Source organism: Euphorbia lathyris, chromosome 2 (genome assembly GCF_963576675.1).
Source record: "Euphorbia lathyris chromosome 2, ddEupLath1.1, whole genome shotgun sequence".
Taxonomy (NCBI): Eukaryota; Viridiplantae; Streptophyta; class Magnoliopsida; order Malpighiales; family Euphorbiaceae; genus Euphorbia; species Euphorbia lathyris.
In genome coordinates this window covers 106,406,393-106,433,652 of record NC_088911.1, presented here as the reverse complement: position 1 = coordinate 106,433,652, position 27,260 = coordinate 106,406,393, and the positions used below count along the sequence as shown (strand labels likewise).

The window sequence follows — 27,260 nt, the reverse complement described above, 5'->3', positions numbered from 1 at the left end:
AAAAAAAAGAATTATTCAACAACCAACTCCTTTATTAGTGGCTACTAAAATTTCACATAAAAAAATAATATTTTTATGAATATATATGAATTTTTTGAGTGACGCATTGTTATTTCTTTTAATAATAGGATTGCTATGAGATTGGTAAGATAGTAAAATTTTCAAGTAAGATCGCATTATATGCCTTTGCAATTTTTATAAGAATTCACACAACATCATCGTCTTCAAACACATATAAATGATTTTCTTTATAATTAGGTTGAATTGTCAAATTTTTTAAATAAGTATCTAAAAGAATCAAAATGACCAAAACAAATAGAAATATTGGAAGTTATTATCTAGGATTTAGTAGGGATGTAAACACGAAGGGGCAGAACGGGGGATGCATTTTTCATCCTCATCTCCCGACTAGTTGGGGATTCCCCGTCCATGCAAGTTAAACAGTGATAGATTTGTCCACATTCCCGTCCCCGCATGGATTCTCATCCCCGTTTATAAATGTTCAAAAGAATTTTTTTTCATTCTCCATTCCCCGTCCACCACGGGGAATCACTATTTATGTTTAAAAAAAATCAATATATACTAAAACTTCTAAGAAGTACCAAGCATCAATAATCATTCTAAAAATTCCAAATCACAAAAAACGAAAAATTGAAAAAAAATCATTCACATTCACTTAATTAAAATGCACTTATTCCTACCAAAAAAATAAAAATAAAATGCACTTATTCCTACCAAAAAAATAAAATAAAATGCACTTATCATAAAAAAAAAAAGATGGATAGAAAAAATACCCCATTTATGGCTAATATTTTGTTTATCCTATTTTTTTTAAGATAAATCCATTTAATTTAGTTTAAAAATTAAAAATTATAATATTTAAAATATAAATTTAATTATCATGGAAAATAATTAGGAGGGTTAATTATAAATAACTACCATGTGGTTTGGCCGATTTGCGATGTAGTACCTATGGTATTTTTTTTGCAAACACAACCCTATGGTTGCAAAATTTTACATGTTTTTTTTACTTTGTCAAATTTGGCCGATAACGACTTTGAAATGAAAATTTTCAAGAATTAAACTTGTTTGGTATCATATTTACTATGGAACCATATTCTTAATTTTTTAAAATCATCATTTTTGGAGTTTTCTCTCTCTAAACATTATTTTTCTCTCTCATAAAAAACAACACCTAAATGACCTCGAACCTAAAAAGATGAAGAATTAAAGTTGCTTAAAATATCATTTAGCTCTTGAATTTTTTTATTTCGAAGTCGTTATCAGCCAAATTTGGCATAGTAAAAAAAACATGTAAAATTTTGCAACCATAGGGTTGTGTTTGCAAAAAAAATATACTACAGGTACCACATCGCAAATCGACCAAACCACAGGGTAGTTATTTGTAATTAACCCTAATTAGGGATATATCAGGGTTTCATGGGACGTGACGTGGTCGGGGATCCTCGTGGGACGGGGATACCATTCCACATATCCGCTACGAGGGACAAAATTATCCCCATCACTGTTCCATGGGGATTCTTATCGATGATTTCTCGTCTCCGTCGGGAGCGGGTCACCAATGGGATCGGGGAATCCCCGGCCCATTTGCATCTCTAGGATTTAGAATTAGTTATTAGTAAACCAAATAATTATTAAAAAAAATGTAACCGATTAAATATGACAAAAGACTAAAAAATTTTGGGTTTTTGACATTTTAAGTGATAAGGTGTAAAAATACCCCTAATGTTTACAGTCAGGAGCAATTTTATCCATGACGTCTAAAATGATGCAATTTTACACCTAAAATTAGTAGCTAATATCCATTTTACCTCTAACATTGACAAATTTGAGTCAATTTCAGACATTATTATAATATACAAATATTTTGTTCCTTATTCTGCAACAATTACATGTTTAAAAAAATTTCATATTTTTGTGATTTAATAATAAAATTGGAAGTTAATATTTTTTAGTTCGGCGAAATATTTTGATTTTTTTCATCCAATTCGTAAAATAGACAATATATTTTTTAATTTTTTTTTTCAATTTTGTTCATATCTAATCACATGTTTATGATCTGTCACTAATGAGTAATAAAATGACTCATATGTGAAATGTAGATGACACAATTCATGATCGAGAAGACAATTTGATGAATTATTTCTAAAATTGACACAACTTGACGATGTTAAAGGTAAAATTGCTCTTGACTACCAACATTAGGGGTAAAATTGCACCATTTTAGACGTCAGAGGTAAAATTACTACGGTAAATGTTAGAGGTATTTTTTATACATTATCCCTATTTTAATTAATAAAAAATAAGAAATTAATAAAAGCCAATAAAAGACGTTAATTGTAAAACATATCCACCGGGAGTATTGATGTAATTTCCCTTAACAACTTTGGGAAATTTACATAGAAAAAAACTATTTACCATTATATTAAGTCATAATTTTGAATTATGTCAAACTAATAAAATCATTATTTTTAAAGATTAAAGTTTATAAATTAAGGGTCTATAATATATTATTAAGAGTTTGAGATTTATGAATTGTGGTTTAAATTTTTTAAATTAGATGTAAAAGCATATTTTATTTGATATATATAGAAAAAAAATGACATATTGAGAATTAAATTTGATGATATGATTCAGTTGTAATTCGTAGTCTATTATGATATTCATCTAAAAAGCCCTAGAACTTTCGTATAGGTATCCTCAGCCTTTTGCAACTCACTGAGACAGGCCCAATAACATTTGATAAGCCCATTTTCTTAGTATTGCTTCATTATATAAATTCTAGGGTTTCCGAACCCTAGAACCTTCATTTCTCTGCAGCTTCTACCGCAACTCTGCAGCTTTCCTCAATGGTAATTACTTGATTGATTTGTTTTTGAAAGCATCGATAGATAAACAATAAAAGCGGGATGACATGTTTTCTTGGTCTTTTTATCGATTAATTGCTACTGTGAATGCAGGCTCCTAAAAGAGGTGTGAAGGCCCCAGTTCCGGCGAAGAAGAAAACTGTAAGTACTTGAATGTCTGTTTGTTGTATTGATTTTCATGGTTTGGGGCTTGAACCGCTAAAAAGTTATGATTGATGATAATTACAGGAAAAGGTTGTGAATCCTTTGATCGAGAAGCGGCCAAAGCAATTTGGGATAGGTGGTGCATTGCCACCCAAAAAGGATTTGACTAGGTTTGTCAAGTGGCCTCATGTTGTTCGTATTCAGAGGCAAAGAAGGATTCTCAAACAACGTCTCAAGGTTCCTCCTGCTGTTAACCAGTTCACCAAAACTTTGGACAAAAACCTTGGTGAGTCTTTTTAAAAAAAAATTCTAGATCAGTTTGTGCTTCAATTTCTAGCTTTTTGAATTTTATGAAATTGAAGCTACTGTCATCTCCACAATGGTAAGAAAGGGCAACCAAAAAGTTCCATGAGATATCAATACTATATGTTGCTTCTATGAGTTATTATGCCTTTATTTATGTTATTGTTTTGCATTACAGCCACACAGCTTTTTAAGTTACTGCTCAAGTATAGGCCTGAAGACAAGGCAGCCAAGAAGGAAAGGCTTCTTCAGAGGGCACAAGCTGAGGCTGACGGAAAAACTGTGGAATCCAAAAAGCCAATTGTCGTTAAATATGGGCTTAACCATGTCACTTACCTCATTGAGCAGGTATGCATTTTAATACCTACCTATTGCTCACTGTAGTTAATTTGCTTGGTTCGGACTCCTTGTATATGCATTTTTTTAAGGTAACGAATCAAGTATATGCTTACAAATTCTGATTTGTAATGGTTGCATTTTGGAATTATCTTTCCTGTTGTTTTTCTTGTGTCGAATTCTTGATATGTAATTGCTTTGTTTGCCAATTTCCGATGTTAATTTTTTCTCAATCCATGCTCTTGTCCCACATTATATAAGCTATCATATCTTATTCTAATAAAAATCTGCTTTGTCTCTGTAGAACAAGGCTCAATTGGTTGTAATAGCACATGATGTTGACCCAATTGAGCTGGTCGTATGGTTGCCTGCCTTATGCCGCAAAATGGAGGTACCTTATGCGATTGTCAAGGGCAAATCAAGGCTTGGAGCGGTGAATTTTCTGTCCTTGTTCCATTTCTGATTTATTTTTGCAAGTTCTGTTTGGGAATTAACCTTTTCGTGGTCTCTTATATTGTTTGTGGTGAAATCAGATTGTCCACAAAAAAACTGCTGCAGCTTTGTGCATTACCTCCGTGAAGAATGAAGACAAAATGGAATTTTCGAAAATTTTGGAGGCTGTCAAGGTAATTAATACTGCTACTCAATATCTGATGCGGAGCATTTTAACGCTCTTAGTCTTGATGCATCATGATCACTAGTTTTACTGATATGCTATGCAACTTGTAATACGTTTTTTGAATGATGCTATCATTTAAGGTAATTAATACTGCTTCTCAGTATGTGATCCGGATTGTTATAATGCTCTTGGTCTTGATGCATAATGATCAAGACTAAGAGAACGTTTGATGCTATTGGTTACAATGTTTCCTTGGTTGCGGTGCTATTGGTTACGATGTTTCCTTGGAATGTCTAGCCATTGCTAGTGTTGAATGTTGATTGTGTATTTCTTACTGGCTGTCATGTGAATATAGGCCAATTTCAACGACAAGTTTGATGAGCACCGAAAGAAGTGGGGTGGTGGCATCATGGGATCGAAATCTCAGGCGAAGAGCAAAGCCAAGGAAAGAGTCTTAGCAAAGGAGGCTGCTCAGAGAATGAACTAAGGTTCATGTTTGTTTTCTTTCTACTATAAGTTTTGCTGTGACAGTTTCTGTTTAGTTTTACTGTGGGATAATTGACATTTCTTTTTTCCGATTCTATTATCTTAGGATTTTTTTTTGTATTCAAATTGAAATGAAGTTTCACTTTTTGCAATTATGGGTGGATTTTTTCCCATCACCTAACCTATGAATCATATGCTATCTATCTAGGAGCATAAGCTATAATTTATAATGAATTTTACTATTACAATCTGCCCCATAGTAACTCTTGTCTTTAATGGAGGTTGAATGAACCCATGTTAATGAGATGGGGTAGTTTGTGTTCGGATCGGCTTGAGATATTAACGAGCCGAGTCTGAGTTTTCTTTTAAGGAGATATTGATGAGTTGAGTTTCAGCTTTTTTCTGAAGTAGTCTTAATTTAGACTGGTAAAGCTGCAATAATGTTCGCTTATTTTTCAATTAATATATATATTTAATTCACTTTTAATTCAATAAAACAATTAATAATTGTGGACAAAAATTAGGTAATTAGTTTTTGATTCTAACTCTTGATTAGTCTACTCATACTTGGTCTTGATTTGGCGCGTTAACATTCCTAATCTTAAAGAGCGCTTAAACTTATTCAAATTTGATTTCAATTTGACTCGTTTACGCTCCTAATCTGACAAGTCTTTGCTCTCAATTAGTTGTGTTCGATGAGGTTTATTTTCCACTGGGTCCGATTCCTATGTTTTCTAGTGACATTGCAAGTTATGTTTACTAGTGACGTTGCTAGTTATGTGAGATTTGCAACCTATCAACTCAGCATTTAGAAGTGCCAGAGTTAAGTAAAAGGTCCATATAAAAGTTTGGATACCAAACAGAAAATTGTACCAAATTTATGAATGTACTTTCCAACGATTAAGGTTGTAGAGGGTAAAATATACTCACTATAGCCCTTATTTGTTTGCAAATTTATGAAAAACAATTTTTGGTTTTCCCAGTTGGAAAATGCAGTCAGATGTTTGGGGTAGTATAAGTGATCAAGGGGTGGTAACTCATATCACGGGAGGAAACTTCGCACAGAGTTTTATTTTTGGTCGTGTAAGGATTCAAATTTTCGTTAGGATCTTTTTTTTTTTTTTTTTTGGACACAAAAGAGATGATTTATAAATCAGAAATCAGAACATTACACAAAAAAGGAGGAGGCTCATTGAACCAAACTCCGTGATCAGACATAGAACCTACCGTTCTGGCTGACCTTTTACTAAAACTGACCTTACAGCCAACTAAATCTTTCAATAAAGATTTACAATCATTAAGGATGATTTCCCAGGTAGAACAGTTAGGGGAGTCACTTGATAAACCGTGGAACAGCAATTGAGAATCCGTTTCTAGATAGACGTTTGACCATCCGTTGTCTTTGATCCAATGCAGAGCCACCCGACAGGCCAGTGACTCTGCGATGAGGGCGCCTTGGCTACACTGTAGGGCGCCGTTGCCGCAGGCCAGAAAACTGCCAGTGTCATCCCGTGCTATCCAACCAAACCCGACCAACGATCGATTAGCGAACAGTGCCGCATCAAACTTGATTTTAATTTGGCCAGGCGGTGGGGGTTGCCAGCATAAGGGTCGAACCGGGCATACTGGAACTGAGTTTTGGGACAGTAGCTGGGCCTGCTGCCATCTCGATTTCAAGGCCGTCACGTTACTAAACAGAATCGGAGCTAGTGTCTGTAGTTTATTCCATATCCAATTATTCCGGTCTTGCCACACTGACCAGCATAACATCGCAGCTTCTTCCAATTTACCACTTTCATTTGTTTGAACCACCCTATCCCAGAACTGCTGGAAGTTCAACACAGTAGCGCTGATGTCCCCAATTTTTGAGTAATTCCATACTGCACGAGCTCTGCTGCAACTGATGAGGGCATGGAGGACCTCCTCATTATTCAAATTACACCGGGGGCATTTCGGTTCTACAGGAACGCGACGGAGATATAGCTCCCACATTATGGGCAGACAATTCGCATAGGCTCTCCACATCAGATTGCGCACCTTTGGGGGGATGGCCAGATTCCAGATTGAAGTCCATGCTTTATTCAAGACAGTTGTGGCTGCACCAGGTGAGTTCCTGCTCTGTCGATACCCGCTCTTCACACTGTAAATCCCTGTTAATTCGAATTTCCAATACCAGGTATCAGAGACATCCTGGCTTGATATCGGGATCTCCCGGATAAGAGCACGATCACGCTTAGTGAATAGGTCAGTAATGACGTCCTCGTCCCAACCCCTGTTATCAGTACTTCGAAGACCAGCCACCACTACATTAGCCATGTCTCCAGTCATCTCGCTCTCAATATATGGGTTGCGTGCAGGAAGCCACGAGTCAACCTTTGTGCACAAACCATTCCCAACAGCTCTCCTAGTACCTTGAGCTACCAAATCCTTAGCCGCAAGGATACTACGCCACAATAGCTCGAATTGTCCTTAAGTGACGCTTCTAAGAAGGACGTTTTTGGATAATAGCGGGCTTTAAACACTCTGGCTACAAGGGGGTCTGGATTTGTTAATAATCGCCATCCCTGTTTGGCAAGCAGGGCCAAATTGAAGTGGTGCAGCTTCCTAAACCCCATACCACCGAACTTCTTTGAACAACATAATCGGTCCCAGGAGCGCCACCAGATTCCTTTTCTACCTTTGCCTTCACTTCCCCACCAGAATTGGTTCATCAGACATTCCAGTTCTGAACAGGTTGATTGAGGGAGGAGGAACAGACTCATTGCATATGCTGGGAGGGATTGCAGCACCGCCTTAATCAAGACTTCTTACCCCGCCCGAGACAGAAATCGCACCTTTCAGCCCCTAAAGCGTTTTGTTACTGCTTCCTTCAGATAATTAAATATTTGTCTCCTGTTTCTTCCCACACTACACGGCAAACCCAAGTATCTCTCTGGTACTGCAACGTGGGCCACACCCATCTCAGCGCTCAGTCTATGGACCAGGGAAGGGTTGCAGTTCCTGCTGAATGAAATTGATGATTTTGTATAATTTATCTTCTGTCCGGATGCTAACTCATACTGTTGAAGGCATCTCTTCACAGCTTCACATTCTGCCATATTTGCCTTAAAGAATAGGTAACTGTCATCAGCGAAAAATAAGTGAGTAATTTTTAGGGCACCCTGCGCCACCCTACAACCATGAAGTAGTCCCTGAGATTCAGAATGCGAGAGTAAAGCCGATAGACCCTCCGCACAGATGAGAAAGAGATAGGGAGAGATTGGATCGCCTTGGCGGAGACCTCTTTGGGGAACAATTGGACCCACCCTGTGATCTCCATTAACAATATAGTACTTGACTTTACGGACACATTGCATAACAAGATTTACCCACCTCTCAGCAAACCCCAATTTCAACATCATAACTTCAAGAAAATCCCACTCTACCCGATCATAGGCCTTTGCCATATCCAATTTTAACGAAGCAAAACCAGTGAGACCTTTCGATTTTCTGTGCAAGTAGTGATTAACTTCAAATGCAACCATTACATTGTCAGTTATTAACCTTCCTGGGATGAAAGCACTTTGAGTAGGGGAGATAATAAGAGGAAGAACCTGCTTTAAGCGGTTAGCCACTGCTTTTGACATGATTTTGTATATGACATTGCATAGTGCTATAGGTCGTAGATCAGCTGCGGATTCTGGCTTAGATTTTTTTAGGATAAGCACCAGATTGGTATCGTGAATATCGTCCGGAAACAGGCCCGAATTAAGCCACTCTAGGCAGTCAGAAGTGACTTGAGGTCCCACAATATCCCAGAACTTCTGATAGAAGCAAGGGTTAAAGCCATCCGGCCCGGGGCTCTTATCTGGTTGCATACTAAAAACAGCCTTTTTAACTTCTTCCGCTGTAAAATCCTGTAATAGTTCTGCATTCACCGTTGGGAAGATTTTCCTTGTGACTGAGTTAATAACAGGACCAGAGGTAGATCCATCCGATTTAAATAAAGCATCAAAGTATCCCTGGAGGTGTTCTCCTAGTCCAGACGGCCATTCATGCCAAACCCCAAACTCATCCCTGAGCTTATGCAGAAGGTTCTTCTTGCGTCGACTAATAGCCCAGGCATGGAAATAACGGGAGTTGAGATCACCCGAGCTCAACCACAACTGGCGAGAGCGTTGCCTCTAAAAAACCTCCCTTTGAAGGAGCAAACTATCAAGCTTTTCCCGTACTGACAGAAGAGATTCCTGCGCAAAAGGGTCGCTGCAGTTTTTTAGGCGTCTGATGTCCTTGCGGCAGAGGTTGATATCATGCTTGAATCGTTTTCGAATAAGATTACCCCATTCCAGCAGTTCCTGACCACATTTAAGTTGTCGAAGTAGCAGACCTGCTCCATCTCCACTCCCAACCTGATACCACTTTTTCACGCAGACCACCCTCCCAAAGCCAACTATTTTCGAACCGGAACTGCCGATGGTGGTGCTGATGTGTGTCTCGAATAGACAAGAAAAGCGCCACATGGTCCGAGCAATGGGCATCTTCATGGCTTATCTGGGTCGTGTTAAAAGCGTTACGCCATCTTTCAGAAGCGAAGCCCCAATCGAGCTTTTCTTCCATAAATCGGTCAGAACCCCGACTTTTCTCCCAAGTAAATCTATGCCCGATCGTCTTAATTTCAGTTAAACCACACTGAGTAATAGTGTCATTGAACCCATTCAGTAAAGATGAGGGGTGCCGCCCTCCCCCGTTTTTATCCATAACAGAAAGCATATCATTAAAGTCCCCGATCACACACCATGGTAAAGAGTGAGACGAGGATAACTGTCTGAGCAAAAGCCAGGAATCCTGGCGGCGACTCCGTTCCGGGAAGCCATAAAATCCGGTTAATCGATACTCCGGCAAACCTGGTAGAGTAATTTTCACATCAATATAGTTTCGAGAGAACCCCAACGAATTTAGGCTTCCATTAGTTTTCCACAAAAAAGCAAGACCCCCACCCGAATTGATCGGTTCGACAAAGAACAAGCCAACATAAGAGAATTTCTTTTTTATTACTTCAACTTTTTTGCGGTTACACTTCACTTCCATTAAAAAAATAAAATCTGGACTAAGTTTAGACACTAGCTCAGCAAGGAGACAAACTGTACGAGGGTTGCCTATTCCCCTACAGTTCCAACTTAAGATGCTCATGATTCCAGGCGGGTCTGGACTCCAGCACCCGCTTTTTCAGATTGATGCGTCCCAACCACCACCATAGAGGCATCATAGTCCATGGGTTTAGGTGTTTCCGCTTTAGTGGTATTCCCGGCCTCCCCCTGACGTCGTCTCTTTGGCTCTGTAATTATCACTTCATCCTCAGCCGACTGTTCTGAGTTTGCCTTAGGGGTCAAGTGTCGTGTTCCTTGTGTGATACTAAGCACTGCTGCAGCAACTTTCCCTTGTGTGCCTGCCCCAGTCATACTACCAGAAGACTTTGAGCCAGGAATGTTAACATTCATGTCCCGTTCCCCCAACACAACTCTCCCATCTGCTCGCCCCACAACACTTGGCGGAACTGACAGCAGGTAGCGCAATTGAGGTGGTGCGGAATTTCGTCGGTTCTGTGCCCGAAGCCAAACCCCAAATACACGCTCAGCATTCTCCGGGTTCTCCAAGTCAAGTAAGTCTGAGCAGTACTTATCAGCATGTCCAATCTTCCCACAATAAAAACAAAAGGTCGACAAGCGCTCATAGCGAAAATTGATCCAGGAAAACGCCCCACCGGCCTTACCAATTTTCATTTTTCGCTTAAGAGGTTGCATTACATCTAGCCCAACACGGATACGCATGTAGGTTCTGCTCACACCTGTGTAGTTGTTTGCATCTGACTCCACAAACTTTCCCATGAAATTCCCAATGCAATTAGCAACCTTTTCTGACATGAACCCAGATGGCAAATCAAAGACCTGCACCCAGAATTCCGTATTGTTCAATAGTAGTGATCGAGGGCATTGTCCCTCTTCCAGCTTCTCAATGATCAGAAGGTTCTGTTCGAAAGTCCAGGGACCCCCTTTCACAACACGATCTCTTTCAAGTGGGTGATAAAAATCAAATTTGAATAGGTTTGAATCAATTTCCTCTATATATAAACCTTTGGCTGGTCGCCACAACTCTGCAAATGTGTTCTTCATTATCGGGGATCTAAAGCTTCTATCTGTCAGAATACGCCCTGCGAGACTCCAAGCTGGGGGCTTTGGCAGCATAGCGGTATCCTCAACCTGTAGAATCAGCCCGGGTGCATTTTCCTCCTCAATTGTGACGCTGTCAAAAAAAGCTGTTTCCAGGTTCCTTAGGGTCGATATAGTAGCACCAGCAAAATCGAGTAGCAAAGATCAAAAGGTAAGGAAGGAGGTGGAGCTAGGTAACCCTCGTCAATAGCGAGAAAATTCTTACTTTCGAAACCCTAGCACAGAGCGGCCGGTAGGTAGGTCATAGTTAATATTAATGTCTGACGTTAGGATCTTCATTCTTCATTGCTTAAATTCTAAATAATATTTTTAGTGTAATTAAAAATATTATTGTATAATATAATTAGGTAAATATAATTTATAAAATATTGGTATACATGATATAAATAACAAAAAATATCAAAATACAAAAATAAACATTTAATACAAACTACAAATTATCCAATACAAAAAGTACATTAATATATTAAACATAATACTAATTCAATTATTATATATTTTCTTCCAATACCAAATTCTTCAAGATTCGACTAATTAACTTGTAGATACAAAGTAAATACTTTATGAAATACTAATCCCTTGTTGGGGCAAATCTATGGAGTCGGTCTTGACATTTTACGAGCACTAGGACAAATAAGAGAAAAGTGGTCTTTAATAAAAAAAAAATTATACTTAAAAGTTAAAATAAAATTTGAACTCATTTTAGATCTAAAATATCATAATATTTGGCTCCTTTTTAACATGAATAGGTATTATAACATTTAGGGTAATTAATTTATTAGTCCCTATATTTTGACAAAACACACTGTTTAGTCCCTGTATTTTTAAAAACACATGGTAAGGTCCCTAACCTTTTTCTCAGTGAACTGTTTAGTCCTTCAATCTGTTTGTTAGATTTTTTACCGTTTATGACTTCGAAAATGACTAAATTACCCTTTACTATTTACCTTCAAACTTTAGAAGAGGAAATCCAATTTAGAAGAGGAAATCCAATTTAGAAGAAGAAGCTATTTGTATGGAGAACAAGAAAAAGAACAGACCTAATGCTTACGAATTTGAACGATTAATAAGAAAATTAAGAAGAAGAACACTCAAAGTTGATTTCAAATGCATTAGAGTTTAAAGGAAATGAAGAACGCAAATCCAAATTGACTAACAACATCTTCATGAGAGTCTAACGGCAGGGACTAAACAGTTCATAGAAAAAGGTTAGAGACTAAATAGTTCATCGAGGAAAATAAATAATATATAAAACTCGACAATCGCTTGTAATGAGTATTTGAAACTTTGAATAATTCAAATCCATTTATAGTAATTCATTATTGTAATAATTTTCACACTTTTTTGTAGTACTAAACTAACAATTACTTATCATCATCCATGCTTTGATAATTTTCACAATAAATCTGGGACAAACAATATACGGGACAAAAAAAAAAAGTTAAACAGAAAAAGAGATTAATAATACGTTATCCAGAGATGTATAAATGCCAATTTAAGTCTAAAATTGACCAATTTGACCAGTCACCGTTAGATCTAAGTTTATCAAATCTAAGCTGTAAGATGATTTTAATCTCGGCCCCAAGATTTAAATAAGACTAGATTTAACAGTAACTGACTAAATATATTTGATCAATCACTAACCAGATGAAAATCACTCATCCTAATTATGAAACTAAAAACATTTCCTAATTATGAAACTAAAAACATTTTGTTTCCTAATTATAACATCAATCGCATTGTTTGTCATACTGTAATGTTGACCAGAGAGAAAATAAAATGAAAAATATAAAACATCTCCTAAAATTCATGTCTTTTGCAATTAGCAGTTTGTGGCATTAGACAATAGAGTTTATTTATTCATTGCCATTGCTCATTGCCTTTAGACCTATCCACGGGCTCCAGTATCCGCCCAGCCCATCTAGACTCGTATCCCTTAGACCGAACTTAGGTAATGAAAATTAATCTTAGACCCAATCCGTTCGGGTCCACTAAAGCTCATTCATTTTTTGAACGGGTTTGGGACTGATGAAAATAATACGAGCCGACCCAGCCCAACCTGCCTTATTAATATTAATTAGGAAATTTATACCTTTATAATTAAATATTTATTTTTAAATATAAATTTTATTTTTTATAATTGAAAACCATGTATATTTTTTTTAGGAAGACTTATATAGGCTGGATTGTGACTTGATTTTAAACCCGACTCCAGCCCGACCCAAGGATGCATAAATTAATAATAGACTGGGCTGCGGTTGGGATGAGCAATTTTACATAAAAATCCGTTAGACCAGGCCTATCCCAACTCATGGACAAATCTAATTGCCTTAAACAGACTGGTATGGAACCTCATCAAGGTAGAAGAAAAAATTGAAGGAATTGACTAGATAAATTCAGTCTAGATTTTAAGTGCCTTGAAAAATCTGTCTATATTTCTACTAATAAAAACATCCATCTGAATATTGTTCTTCTTGAAGACCTAAGGAAAAAATAGAAATCAAACATCTAACTCACAAAATATAGAAAATGAGCCAAAAACAAATAAAGCAAGTTAAGTTGAGAAAGAGCAAATCTATCTATACTATCTTTAATAGGTGAAGCAATTATACTACATCCCAATCATGTAACGTCCCAATCGACTTAAGTTCTTGCCTAGCTCGGCTTCGCACCGTGCTTTCAAAGTGGTCCATAGATAATTCAGGGTTGGACCATCGACAGAAGATCGGCAAAAAAACTGAACGATCCCTAAATTAAAAAAAAAAAAGAACACCCCAAGCGAAACACACGAATAATTGACCTATTCATCATCATCGAAGCTTACCTTGCCACCAAACACTATCCTCTATAAACCTAATCACCACCACGCCTTAAAACCCGACCCTGCCTTCTGTAATTTCCCTTCTTCTCTTCGTCTCCTTCCTTCTCTATTTCCTCCTTTGCAATTTCGCCTTTCCATTACTGGTATCAGTGGAAAGAAAGCAATTGGTGAAGGAATACCAATCTAGAAAGAGCAGGTTCGGCGGATCTAGTTCTAGGGTGCCAACTCATCCAAAAAGCCTCTAAAACACTTCTTGTATAAATAATTCTATAATTAAACCATGATATTTAAGATGCAAGACATGCAGTATGCTGAAAGAATTTTACAAACTTGCCTAATTCGACGTCCTCATGCGAGTACTTGCAATGTGTAAGCAACCACATGCATCTTTGATGACCAGGGACATCAAAATTCAACAGCATCAATCATGGAAAAGTACTTGAAAAATTAACATTCTAATTCAGTCGCAGAAAGTTGTCACAACTTGGAATCAAAATTTGCATAAACTTATAATCAATAACTTAATGTTAATAGATAGATACTTGAGAAATGACAGTAGCATTAGCATTTGTTTGTTCAGAACACATGTTGATCAAGCACTTCAATTCTTTACTAACGAGATAACCGGTCTCTATTATAATTTAGGGGTCATATATGAACAAGCGACTTGACAGCAGTAAGGTTCATCATTGACAGGATTCGACTGCATTTTGTAGCCAAGTTTGATAACCATGGAAAACACTCTACCCTTCCATATTACTTTTACTTCTACTCTCAGATGGGAATCACCCCTGCAAGTCCAAATTAGAAAAAAATGATTTCATTACGTGATTAAGTAAATCCATTCAGCTCAAGATCTTTCGAATGGCTACGTCTTTTCTCAAATAATCAAGTTATGGTCAAACAGAGGCTTGTTATGAACTGAAATGAAGTCACACGGCTACCGTAAGTACCGGAAATTAATTACGCAAATAGTGATGACACAAACAAGAATACACAAGCCATCGCTGATTAATGTTATAGATTATGGAAATAGAGAGAAGTCTATGGGATACCATATAGATTAAGATACTACACGAATATATTTACTTAAAACCAATACACACATATATACAAGGTTCTCCTTCAATCAAGGAGACATTGTAGGCCCACAACAGCCTACAACAGTACTATAGCAGCCCAACCGTATTTTAGCTGACTTAGGCATGTAACATTTATTACATTGAATTATTATGTATTGCCTTCTGCTTCTTTTGAGATGCATTCTTCACTGGCCTTCAAGGATAGGGAAGGCAACTAAGGGAGGGAACGAAAGCAAGGCAATCTCGACTGTCTGAGTCAGGGGAAGGAAGCTTTAGCCCTAAATCCGTTTCCCCTCGAGCTGAAGCATAGATTTTAATTTAATCATGCTCAGCTTGCTACAAATACAAATATCAGTCTTAAAGACAGTACATCAAGATATTTTAGAATATAAAATATAATCTGGGATACCCAACCTAGAAGAACAAATCAGACAGGAGAGACGACAGCGGAACATCAAGCTTTTCAGAAATAGAGGAACAAAACTCAGCTGAAGCAACACACACAAGGCTGCCAGGAACGTCAATGCACAAAAGGAGACAGACAGGTTGAAAACAGAGAGGCGACAGTGACGGAAGAAGAACTGAGACTTGGTAGGTCCAAAAAGTCTGCTCACAAGGCCGACAATAATGCTGAAAGGAACAACCCAAAAATTCTGTTCACAAAGCAGCATACAAATTTTGGAATCTCAATCCAGAAACCCAAAATAGAAGTCAAAACAAGGCTCTGATACCATGTAACAAACCATGTAATACACTAGAAATACATGGGATACCATGTAGATTAAGAGACTGCATTGATATATTTACTTAAAAGCAATACACATATATATACAAGGTTCTCCATCAATCAAGGAGACATTGTAGGCCCACAACAGCCTACAACAGTACTATAGCAGCCTATAATATTTTAGCTGACTTAGGCAGGTATACATTTATTACATTGAATTATTACGTAACATTCCCCCTCAAGCTGAAGCATAGATTTTAATTTAATCATGCTCAACTTGCTACAGATACAAATAACAGTCTTAAAGACGGTACATCAAGATATTTTAGATTATAAAATATAATCTGGGAGACCCAACCTAGAAGAACAAATCAGACAGGAGAGACGAACAAGAAGACAAGCCATGACACGAACAAGAAGACAAGCCATCGATGATTAATATTAGATTACGGAAATAGAGAGAAGTCCATGGGATACCATATAGATTAAGATACTACATGAATATATTTACTTAAAAGCAATCCACACATATATATATACAAGGTTCTCCTTCAATCAAGAAGACATTGTAGACCACAGCAGCCTACAAACAGTCCTATAGCAGCCTAACCATATTTAGCTGACTTAGGCATGTAACATTTATTACATTTGAATTATTATGTAACAACTTAAAAAAGAAAAGAAAAAGCAGAGGCGCTGCACCAAAACCTGATGCTGTTTTCCGTGAAGTGTGCATGCAAGAATTAGTAACCAGATTAAGTGGTGACAAGTTAAAGAAAGAAATTACTAACCAGAGAATTTTCCATTAAACTTGTTATCATCCTTCCTGGTCCTGGTCCTCTGCATCTGAATCTTCTATGAATTCCATTTCCTCTACACCATCATCCTCCTTTTGCATCTGAATTGTTATCTCCCTCCCTCCCACCATGATTTTCACTTCCGAATTGGCCTCTTCAGATGCATCACCTGCAGTCGAAAATATATGTGAAAATATATTCACAATGGCCTCAGTACAAACAATATCCTTTTTTTGTAAGAACAAAATATTTTCAATCAATCTATAAAACCTCATCGCAGAAAAGTATATGCACGTCATAAATGCCAACATATATGAATTATGAGAGTCGAAGTGCGTAAACATGCAATAGTGCTTTTAAAGAGGAGAGGATTGAATTGAGATGACAATTTGCTAAACCCTTTTCCACTCTCTAACCAGCAATTGATGAACTAGTCATGGAAGCATTATCATTTTTCATATCCTCAAGAAATGGCTCAAATACATGTTATTAGAGCATCTCCAACACTAACTAGCTATATGACTCTCTAAAATAATATAAAATATTAGTGTAGTCAAATTTAGCTAGCCAAATTTATGTTTAACTCCAACCTTGCTAGCTATTTGACTCTCTAATTGATTATTTTATCATTAAAAGTGAATAAATTTAAAGAAAAAAAGAAAAAGTCGAAAAAAGAAACAAAGAAGAAAGAGAAAGAAGTAATAAAAAATAGAAATAGCTAGCCAAAGGGACTAGCCAAATTTAGCTAGTGAAAATGGCTAGCTATATATTTTAGAGAGCCATGTCATCTTGTTGGAGTGCTCCCTCTCTAAATGGCTAGCTAAATTCGACAATTTAAAGAGCCATGTCATCCTATTGGAGATGCTCTTAGATTTTAGTTAGCTTTTTTACTTCTCTACTATGTATACCCACGCACAAACCAGTCCACTGTCACACAAGATCAGAAATCCAAGTTGGTAGCCCCACAGTCTGAATTGTTATTCCAATGCAATAATGAATACAAGTTAAACCCCTTTAACAATAAACGGGGCCAAGGATAGTCCACATATTTGATGGTAATTCAAATACAACAAATTAAGATCAGCTCAAAGTTGATGATTGAAATGAAACAGCCAAAATGGTAACAGAACTTGGATGAGCTTTGGTGAAATTTGTGTTGTTTTGTCATTAGTGGATTTGTCATGTGAGTATAGTCCATAGTTGTCAAATCGAGATTCGACTCGTGACTCGAAATCTCATTTTGTGAATCGGGACTCGGGAATCAAACCGTAAGATTCAGATCAAATTCACAATATTATTAAAAAAAACAAAATATTAACCATATTTAACTTTAAATGTTAGTCCAAAAATGCAATTTTAATATCCAAGAATAGAATAGAGTACAGTTAAATAACAAATAAATAGAAGTGTAGAGGAGAGTACAGTTAAATAACAAATAAATAGATGTGAAGAGGGAAGGTTTGGAATTTATAAAGCCAAGAGTCATCTGTTTCTATTCCATAACTTTTATTAAATACTGTTAGTTCTTATTAAATAACTTCTTCTCCAGATGTTTTTAAGTTTTTAAAAATGGAAAACAGTTTTTTTTTAATGGTGTCATGAATAGACCGAATCGGTGGACTCGAAATCTTCATGAATCGGATCGAATCGTACGAGTCGACGTACGATTCTAACAACTATGGTATAGTCTTCTGAAAGGCAAAAGTGAGCTACAGCTTAGTAATTCGTAAGACATGAGGCTGTTGCTTACACTATTTCACGTGTTCTCCTTCTCACTAGTTATAACTTATTAAGCTAGCTCATTGGTTTGATATAAATTTAAAATATAAAATTATTGAGAGAAAAAAAAATTGATATCCAGTTTCTTTCTGCTAACAAAACAAAGATACTTGAGAAAATACCAAAATTTATGTGCAGGCATGTATTCAAGTGACGGGGTCAATGGTGAAGGAAGCTAGGCAACAGAAAGCGTGTCTCCCAGAACTCTAGAAGCTAAGGCCTTTCTAATCTTTGAAAAACTCTAGGTAGCTCTTCTAGTTTTCTCATCTTTTATTTCTAAGTGAAAACATGAGAATTGGTGTATCCATTTTCGTTTTAACTTTCCAATTTGAAATCTTTAGTTGAAGTTACTTCTTTAAGTCCCAACTCCTAATATATTGAAAAGAAAATTATTTATATAAGATTATTGAAATGGTTTTGTATGGCTAACTTTCACAGCCAATAGCCCAAAAGATAAATAAAATGAAATATCAGACAGAAAAAAAAAAAAAGAAGCTGAAGCTAGACCTCAAACCCCAAGGATGATATGCATATTCACAAAGAGCTATGTACTTTAAGCTACAACAATTTAATATGCAGATGGTTGTTCTTATTTCAAAGGATAAGATAAGTTGGAATATCAATTTCATTAAACGTTTATAAATCTATTTCCAAATAAACTCAGGTTTGCCTATGAGTTTGAATGGTTTATTTAGTTGCTTTTGATATTTTATTTTTGCATTTAGATGATATATCATTCATTATTAGGAATATATCATTTAGATTATTACAACTCCACCTTTAACTCCACGTTCTAGTTTTCTGAAAATCATTTTCTAGAAATAGGCATAGTTTTCCACATTTAAACAGACACTGTTGTTAGAATCTTATGATTCACGATTCGAATAGTACGATTCCAATAGTACGATTCAATTCAGCTCTATTTCGAGCTGAATCTAAATTGTAACAAAATCTTAAGATTCGCAATTCCAATCACATGATTCGATTCGATTCAGCTCTATTTCGAGTCGGATCTTCATCACTGTTCACCAAAACTTCAACAACACTAACTACTAAATCCACTATCCACTAGTCTGATTGTTATTTATCAAGTTCACAACAAGGCAAAAAAAGAGTAAGAAGCTCAAACTCTCCATCTCCACTAAGTTATTAACAAGAGTCCGATTTGTAATTAGTTTTATTAGGATTGCATTTGCATTAGATTTGAATTGCAAGTACTTGGTTGATATGATTTTTTTTTGACATTAAAATAACATTTCTAGACTAATATTTGATAATATTTTGAATTTGAACTGAATCTTACGATTTGATTCGATTCACGAGTCATGATTCACAAAATATGGATTTCGATTCACGAGTCAAATCTCGATTTGACAACTATGTAAACAGATAAGACTGGATTGACAGCATATATCTTCTTTAAGCTAGCTTGCACCACAAAAATCTTGATAAAATTCCCCAGTTGCTATCTTCTCCTCTAATAAGACACTGCCCTAATAATACTTAACTAAGAATTTGGGTAACAAACTAACAATACAGCAGTATTTGCACTCTTCTCAGTTTCTTTCTTTTTTTCTTTTTCTTTTTCTTTTCCTTTTACAGCTTAGGTCCAGCCAACAGATTCCTTTTGTTCTAAAACTTAATAAGGATAAAATCAAATGAAAACCTTCAATTTTAAAACCTCAAGCAACACAACTGGGAGGTCTTAACATACAACCCAATCGACCATTGGTTGCTTATGAATTCCATGTTTTGCTAATATCCAAATTTACTTGTACTAAACTAGACTATTTCAAAATTAAGCGTTGCTAATTCATGCTCTACATACACTACTAGCATAATCTAGATACAAATTCTGACAAGACTGTTTAGCCACAAGCATTGTGACATGTTAAATTCAACTGCTATCTTCCATTGATCTCGCATGGCTCCATGTCCATCAATTTCAAAGTCTGAGTCAAATTTTGCACGGATTTTTTCTTTTATAGCCACCGATTATTTTCTCATATAGCTCATCTATTCGCCATATTCTACTCAATTACGCACGTATGATTAAGAGAATTTAGAATATAATGGGAGTACCTGAAACGAAATATTCATAGGAAGGCAAGCCGCGAGAAGTAAGAGCGATGAACTCTTCAGCCGTAAACGAATCAACCAACTTCTGATCCAAATCCGTAGCATTCAAGCAAGGGTTGGCCGGTGGAACCCAGAAAGAAGAGCCAGGAAGGAAAGGAAGCCAGTCGGGAGTAGAATTCCGGAGCATAACACGGTTAACTAAGTCCTCCATCATCCGAATCCTTTCATCTCCGTCCACTTCCGATGCTGTGGACGACGAGCATGAAGCAAGGTCAATTTCAGTAAATTGAGGCTTGAATGAACAATATCGGCAGTTGACAGCGAAGGACGGAACCTTCGCCGGAAGAAAAAAGGAACGGTGGAAGGTTTTCGCCAGAAATCGTGACATTACGGAGAGTTGATTATGGATTGGGAATTTGATAACTCAATATATATGGGCTTAAGACTCAACATAATAGATAATATATGGATGGGCTTAACCAGGGCCGTCTTCATCATTTTGGAGGCCCTAAGGCGCATTGTGCACTCTTTTTCATATCTAAATCCAATACTATTTTAGAAATAATAAATATTAAATAGTAAAACTAATATATTATTAACTACAATTCAAGTCATATAATAATAACATAAAGCAAAGAAATTATTATTCTTCTTGCTTTTGTATACGTAAAATCGAGTTTTTTTTTATATATTTAAAATCAAGTTTCTTCTCACCAGTCATGCGAAAAGCAAGAAGACGACAAAATATTAAATTTTGGAAATTAATCTTGAATGGCTGTACTCGAACCTAATCGCAAGATTCTATGGAAAGAAAGAGAAGAATTTATCTTCAAAATTAAAAATTGGTTGAGTCGCATATTTATTATGAATTACAGGCTTAAATCACTATTTGGACATCGATTGATCCAAGGAATCTTGTCATTTGGCGCTTGATCTATCCAAAATTTTACCATTTGGCCACTGAACTATCCCAATTTGTGAAATTTCAATCCAATTTGGATGGAAACTTAATAGAATTATTGACATACGATGATATTTTGATAACTAGACTTGATAAATTTTAGTTTAGAGATTTGTTTTCTTGTTTTAATCTCATTAATTATTTAGGTAAATCAACTTTAAAACGCACGGCATGTAAAGCTCATATGTCAAAATATCAGCACATATTATAAGGAAACAATTTTATCAAGACTTCATCAAAATTAAGTAGAATTTCATCAATTTGAATAGTTTATGGTCCAAATGTGACCAAATAATAAATTAATAGCCAAATATTAAAATTTTAAATAAATCAGAGTCTAAATAACATTTTATTCCAAATTACAAATTGTAATTTATAAGTGCATTTCGTCTTGTAATTAAAAAAAATTAAAATTTAAAAATCACAATAATAACAAAATAATAGTTTATACATTGTTTCCAAATATGAAAAAAAGTTCAGAAAAAAATCAGTACAAGTGTTGTCAAAAGAAAGAAAGAAAAAATAAGAGAAAAAATGCTGATCCAAGGAATCATCAAAATTGAGTGAAATTTCATCAATTTAAATAGTTTATAGTCTAAATGTGACCAAATAATAAATTAGTGGCCAAATATTAAAATTTTAAATAAATCAGAGTCTAAATAACATTTTGCACCAAATTACAAATTGTAATTCATAAGTGAATTTCATCTTGTAATTTATAAAAAAAATAAGAAATTTAAAAATAACTATAATAACAAAGTAATAATTTGCCTTTTCGGGGGGTGCCAACCTTGTTGGGATTCCCATTAGGCTAGGTCCGTATTTCAATAAAAAAAATAAAGTAATAATTTATACATTCGTGTTGTCAAAGAAAGAAAAAAAAATGTGAAAAAAAATGCTAATCTAGGGAATCAAACTCTCACCCTTATAAACATCTCCACTATGTCTTTACCATTCAATCTAGCACTATCTTTTATTACATATCTAAATCTATATACCTTTTAACCATAAATGCTTTAATAATTATCAAATTTAAAAAAATTCCGACCGGAGGGCCCCGTAAGTCGGAGGCCCTAGGCGGCCTCCCCCTGGAACCGGCCCTGCTGGTGAGAAGAAACTTGATTTTAAATATATAAAAGAAAACTCGATTTTACATATACAAAAGCAAGAAGAATAATAATTTCTTTGCTTTATGTTATATTATATGACTTGTAGTTAATAATATATTGGTTTTACTATTTATTATTTCTAAGATAGTATTGGATTTAGATATAAAAAAAAGTGCACAATGCACCTAGGGCCTCCAAAATGCTGGAGACGGTCCTGCCTCTTGCTTTTGCCTGGGGAGTTCCTTCTTTTCAACCTAGGTTACATGCTCTCATGGTCGGGGCCTTTATTTCGAGGATTGCTGATGGCGACGTGCACCGTGGCGGACGGAGTGACAGATAGACGAGGTAAGATAGGCGGTGCGACTGGTGGCGAACGACGGAGGTAACCGGGGAGGAGTAGATTTGCTTCTCGGCTTTCTTATTTCCGTACTTCCTCGAGTTTCAGTTTCATGATTTTCGTTTTTTATATTGAAAATTTATTCTCCTTTTTTGTTTTCTTCAGATCTGATACTCAGTGACCGGAAGCGTGAATGAATGAATCGTTCAAATCCGATGAGTTTTAATCAGACATAAGGAGAGAAATACGTTTCGGCAATTTTTGGTTTAGATCTGCTTGACGGAAGGTGATTTCCTGTACAAAAATGGAAAAGCCTACATATATTAATTAGATCAGATTAGTGTTATTATTATTATTATTATTATTATTATTATTATTATTATTATTATTATTATTATTATTATCCTTTCTGCAATCTGTACAAAAGATGATAAAAGGGTCTGAGGAAAAAAAGATAAAGATTGGTGAGATATGCTAACAATATATATATATACAAATTCTTATAATGTTAGTAAGTTAACAAGAAATATTAAATGGTTGGCACAAATAATAGATAGTTAGTATAAACTGGAAGTAAATAATAATGTTAGTATAATATATAGATCAAAAATATAAAATTAATAAATAAATAACAAGTATTTGAATGAGCTGAGGATTAATAGACTTTTATTTAAAACTTACAGAATCAGATCATATTAAAAGCAAAATGTATAATGTATGCTTTTAATCACTGTTTCTATAAGTTAGGAATAAAAATCCTTAGTAAAAAGCTTTGAAGAACAAGTTGAGAAAGATGAATTTGTATTCAATATGCTCGAGAGTACAAGGTTTGAGCAATTCTTTTAGAATCCAACTATTACACAAATTTTCTTCCAATTTATGTTTTTAATATACTCTCAATTTTGACCCAAAACTTTGGTCTCCAAACTCTCTGAAAAAACTAGCCTTCTCCCACTCTCCCCTTGAATGAGCAAAAGAAGCTCATTTTATAATTTGAATTCAGCATGGGTTTCTGTTTTTTTTTCAATAAATATTTTGTTTCTTCTTTCTTGAAATTGGATTTCTGCATGGTTTTGTCTTTATGGTTTTTAGATTTTCCATATGGTTTTGTCTCTTTAGTCTTGGAGAATGGATCTTTTTCTTGGATTGAGGCCTAATGATGCTGTCCATTTTTGAATTTTACCTAGAAAGTTGAAGTTTGAATTTTGGATTCTTGCCTTTCATTTGAGTGGAGACTTGATTAGAGATGAGTTAAGGATTTAATTCCATATTTATCTGCAAAAAGACAAAGAATGTAAATTGATTAGTTTTGTAGATATAAATTTATTTCTTAATAAGAGCTTTTTATTTTATTTTTGTTTTATTATTTTTAATAGATAGAATTTATTTTCTGAATGTTAATTCATTCCTAATTAATTGGTTCTAAGAATAAATCTTGCTCTAAATATGATTTTATGTAAAAACTTATCTTTAATAGACAATCTTTTACAAAAAAAAATCATATCTAAAACTATATCTATTTCTTGAACATAATTTTAAATGAATAAATTAAATTCAAGATATTAATTTAAATATTTAAATAAAAATTGATTTTAACTAATAATCATATTTTGAAATATAACAATTTCAAAATTATATTCAGAAAACAATACATTATATCTCACATATAGTTTAGAGCAAGATGGAAGATACTTTTGTTCCAATAAATTATACATTGAATATGACTTAATAATTATATTGAGACATAATAAATTGGTATACAAAAAGATCCATTTTTCAGATAAATCGTACGTGAGAATGAAATGTTTTATTTCTGATATAATTTATAAACTTGTTCAAATTTCAAATATTGTCAGTTAAAGCATAAAAATGTCCCGAACAAAAATGGGTATCTATACACTAAAAGAAGTTTGATATTTCATGACGCACAAAAATTGTCATGAAAACATGCTTTTTTGTCACAATACACAATAAGTGACGAAAATTTATCATCACAGTGATCGTCACGGCAGGAGCGTGGTATTATGTATGTATCACAATTTTTTCGTTTGTCATATATAATTTACTTTTACATGACGAAAAAGAACATGTGTCATTATACTGAATTGTATTAGTGACGCTTATTTTGTCACTATTATCATAATATTTTGTCATATAAGACTTTATTTCGTCATGAATAGTAAACATTTAAATGACGCTATTCATTTTTCGTCATCTAAATATATAAGTAAAGTGACGAATTTGAATACAATATTGGAAGTATATTTATTACCATCGTAGCTACAATACTTTTTTGTCACTTAAAATTTAATGTCGTCATAGAAACTATATATTTAACTGATAAAAATGTATATTTCGTCATAAAAAATACAGTTATAGTGACGAATATTTAAGACGGGAATCGGAAAATTTAAGTGACGATATATATGTCATGATTTTCGTCCATTAAAATTTAAATTGTCACTTAAGAATAGTAATTGATGACAATCATATGTCATTAAATGTAAACTTATATTAATGATAGAAAATGTCATGAATATTATCTCATAATAAACAATATACTCATTGTCATATAATTAATATACAATATGAAATTACAATATTAATTCAAATTCTAAAAGTGAACACAAACAATTTTAGTAAATATTTAATATTCAATAATGGAAAATAACATGTTGACTACAAAAATCCTTACCAAACATATACATAAAGAAACTAAGAAAATCTAGAAACATAATCTCTGTGCTTTTAGTGACCAGCCTCCCACTTATGAATCAAGAAACTCTTGCATTAAAACACACACACTTATTAGTCATATATATAGAGATATTTTAAATGTATTATTTTAGAAAAAGACTTTACCTTGGATATTAATCATATACCTATAAATGCTAATAACTTTACGATGTTGGAGCCTTGTGCACTTTTTTGATCATCTAGTGAGATTATTACTTTGTTGCTTCCTTGTTTGTTGTCGAAAGCCACAATTTGGGTTTAACTATGCTGTTTGTACCTTTTACATAATAGAAAAAAAAATGGACCAAAAAGATTATGAGTTCAGGTTTGGAAAACCATGTTGATAAGTAAAAAAAAATGAAGTAATATTATAATTACCAAACTAAAATAAAGTTAAGCAACAAATGGGGATTTGAGGATAAAATGTAAAAGCACAACCTACCAAACTAAAATAAAGTTATATAGAAAACAAACTTCTGAAGTGGAGCAATTTGATCAAATAAGTAAGAAGCTATGAATAAACAAAAGTACATGATGTTCATTTCTGATGTTCATTTTCTGCAGGATAAAATGACTCAAGCTGTTAACGGTGCTCCTTGATCTCGATAGCTCTTTTTCTTTAAGTTCCATTTGCAAACATAATAGATCTTCCTATACATTATTATCAATGAATAAGTGTTAAGCAAATAAATAAAAAGAAACTCTCTAGTTTTTGTCATTTAATTTATCAATACAAATATTGGTTATCCACATCAGGATCCCAGCCAAACACTTGCCTTAAATCATGACTAGACCAGAAAACCTTTAAAATATGCCTAAAATTGACAACCCTTGGATCATACTCAATCTGCAATACACATATAAAAAAATTCATTGCAATCATGATCATATTATCACAATAGCAATTGAAGGAAAAACATTACAATGATAGAAAAATGAGTACCTCTATATATAGACTCAGCATTTTCATCAAGGCTTTAGTATTCTGGATTGGATTTGGACCACTGTCATAACTGATTGGATCTCTAAAAGCTTCCGAGAGCAAAAACATGTGTTTTGAGGGTTGAATTCGACACAACCGTGGAGAGTACAAAAAAATTATCTAAGGAAACCCGAATGACGAAAGATTGATTGATCAACGAAATCGCGAATAAGGCAAAAATTGAGAGAGGAAGCTATTACAGAGGTTGACACTGGAAGAAAAAAGGGGCGGCCAACTGCATTTGCAGAGAAGGGGCGGTGGCGGCTTGCAAATGAAAGTGAAGGTAGTGGTTTGGGTTACACGATGCAGAGATAGGATTAGTTGGATTTTTTTTTTTTGACAAAAAGATAGGGTTAGTTAGATTAGGGAGTTAAATAAAATAAATAAATATCTTTCTGTTATTCATGATAATAATTATTTATTACTATAATAAATCAAGAAATTACGTGAGAATTGTAAATAAATCATTAAAGATTTTTATTTTTATTTTTTTTGAACCAAAAGATTTTTATTTTTATTAATCACAGGAAAAAAGTTTTATTTTCAATCAATTATTATTATAAAATTATAAAATTATCTGTAATATATAATTTTTCATGCGTCACAGAATTAAAGGGTAAATTACATCTATGGTCACAGTACTTTACCTATTTTAATGTTATGACTACTGAACTCTAATTTTTAACGGTATGGGCGCTGAAATTTACATTTTTTAACACCGGTAACCACTCGACTTTAACTATCTCCTCAAAATGACCATTAACGACCTTAAAATGAAAATATTCAAGAATTAAAGTTGTTTAGAACGACTTTTAACATGAAACCACATTTTTTATTTTCCAAAATCACCTTTATTGTAGCTTTCTCT

General features: G+C 34.5%; 2 protein-coding genes and 1 long non-coding RNA gene across 8 annotated transcripts; 1 reads left to right on the top strand and 2 right to left on the bottom strand.

Annotated features, from left to right (window-relative positions):
- The first annotated feature begins 2,768 nt into the window (after positions 1 to 2,768).
- Positions 2,769 to 4,952, top strand: LOC136219324 (large ribosomal subunit protein eL8y). Its single transcript, XM_066006696.1, has 7 exons — positions 2,769 to 2,873; positions 2,982 to 3,029; positions 3,117 to 3,318; positions 3,514 to 3,683; positions 3,976 to 4,104; positions 4,205 to 4,297; positions 4,646 to 4,952. The coding sequence occupies exons 1-7, from the start codon at positions 2,871 to 2,873 to the stop codon at positions 4,775 to 4,777; spliced, it is 777 nt and encodes a 258-aa protein (XP_065862768.1). The 5' UTR covers positions 2,769 to 2,870; the 3' UTR covers positions 4,778 to 4,952.
- An 8,636-nt stretch (positions 4,953 to 13,588) lies between these two features.
- On the bottom strand, positions 13,589 to 20,690 carry LOC136219323 (uncharacterized). Of its 6 annotated transcripts, XR_010684122.1 has the most exons (4): positions 20,271 to 20,690; positions 16,404 to 16,578; positions 15,300 to 15,515; positions 14,837 to 15,221 (listed from the first exon to the last, which is right to left on the bottom strand). XR_010684122.1 is itself a non-coding variant. In XM_066006694.1 (3 exons), the coding sequence occupies exons 1-2, from the start codon at positions 20,653 to 20,655 to the stop codon at positions 16,430 to 16,432; spliced, it is 534 nt and encodes a 177-aa protein (XP_065862766.1). In that variant the 5' UTR covers positions 20,656 to 20,690; the 3' UTR covers positions 13,589 to 13,943; positions 16,404 to 16,429. The 6 variants fall into 6 exon arrangements, 5 of the variants coding, with proteins under 5 accessions (XP_065862766.1, XP_065862763.1, XP_065862765.1 ...); XM_066006694.1 differs by lacking the exons at positions 14,837 to 15,221; positions 15,300 to 15,515 and adding an exon at positions 13,589 to 13,943; XM_066006691.1 differs by lacking the exons at positions 14,837 to 15,221; positions 15,300 to 15,515 and adding an exon at positions 14,243 to 14,594.
- Positions 20,691 to 25,230: 4,540 nt separating this feature from the next.
- On the bottom strand, positions 25,231 to 26,732 carry LOC136220905 (uncharacterized). The gene is made up of 3 exons (XR_010684759.1): positions 26,354 to 26,732; positions 25,942 to 26,257; positions 25,231 to 25,687 (listed from the first exon to the last, which is right to left on the bottom strand). It is a non-coding gene; the product is annotated as an uncharacterized lncRNA (long non-coding RNA).
- Positions 26,733 to 27,260: the final 528 nt, after the last annotated feature.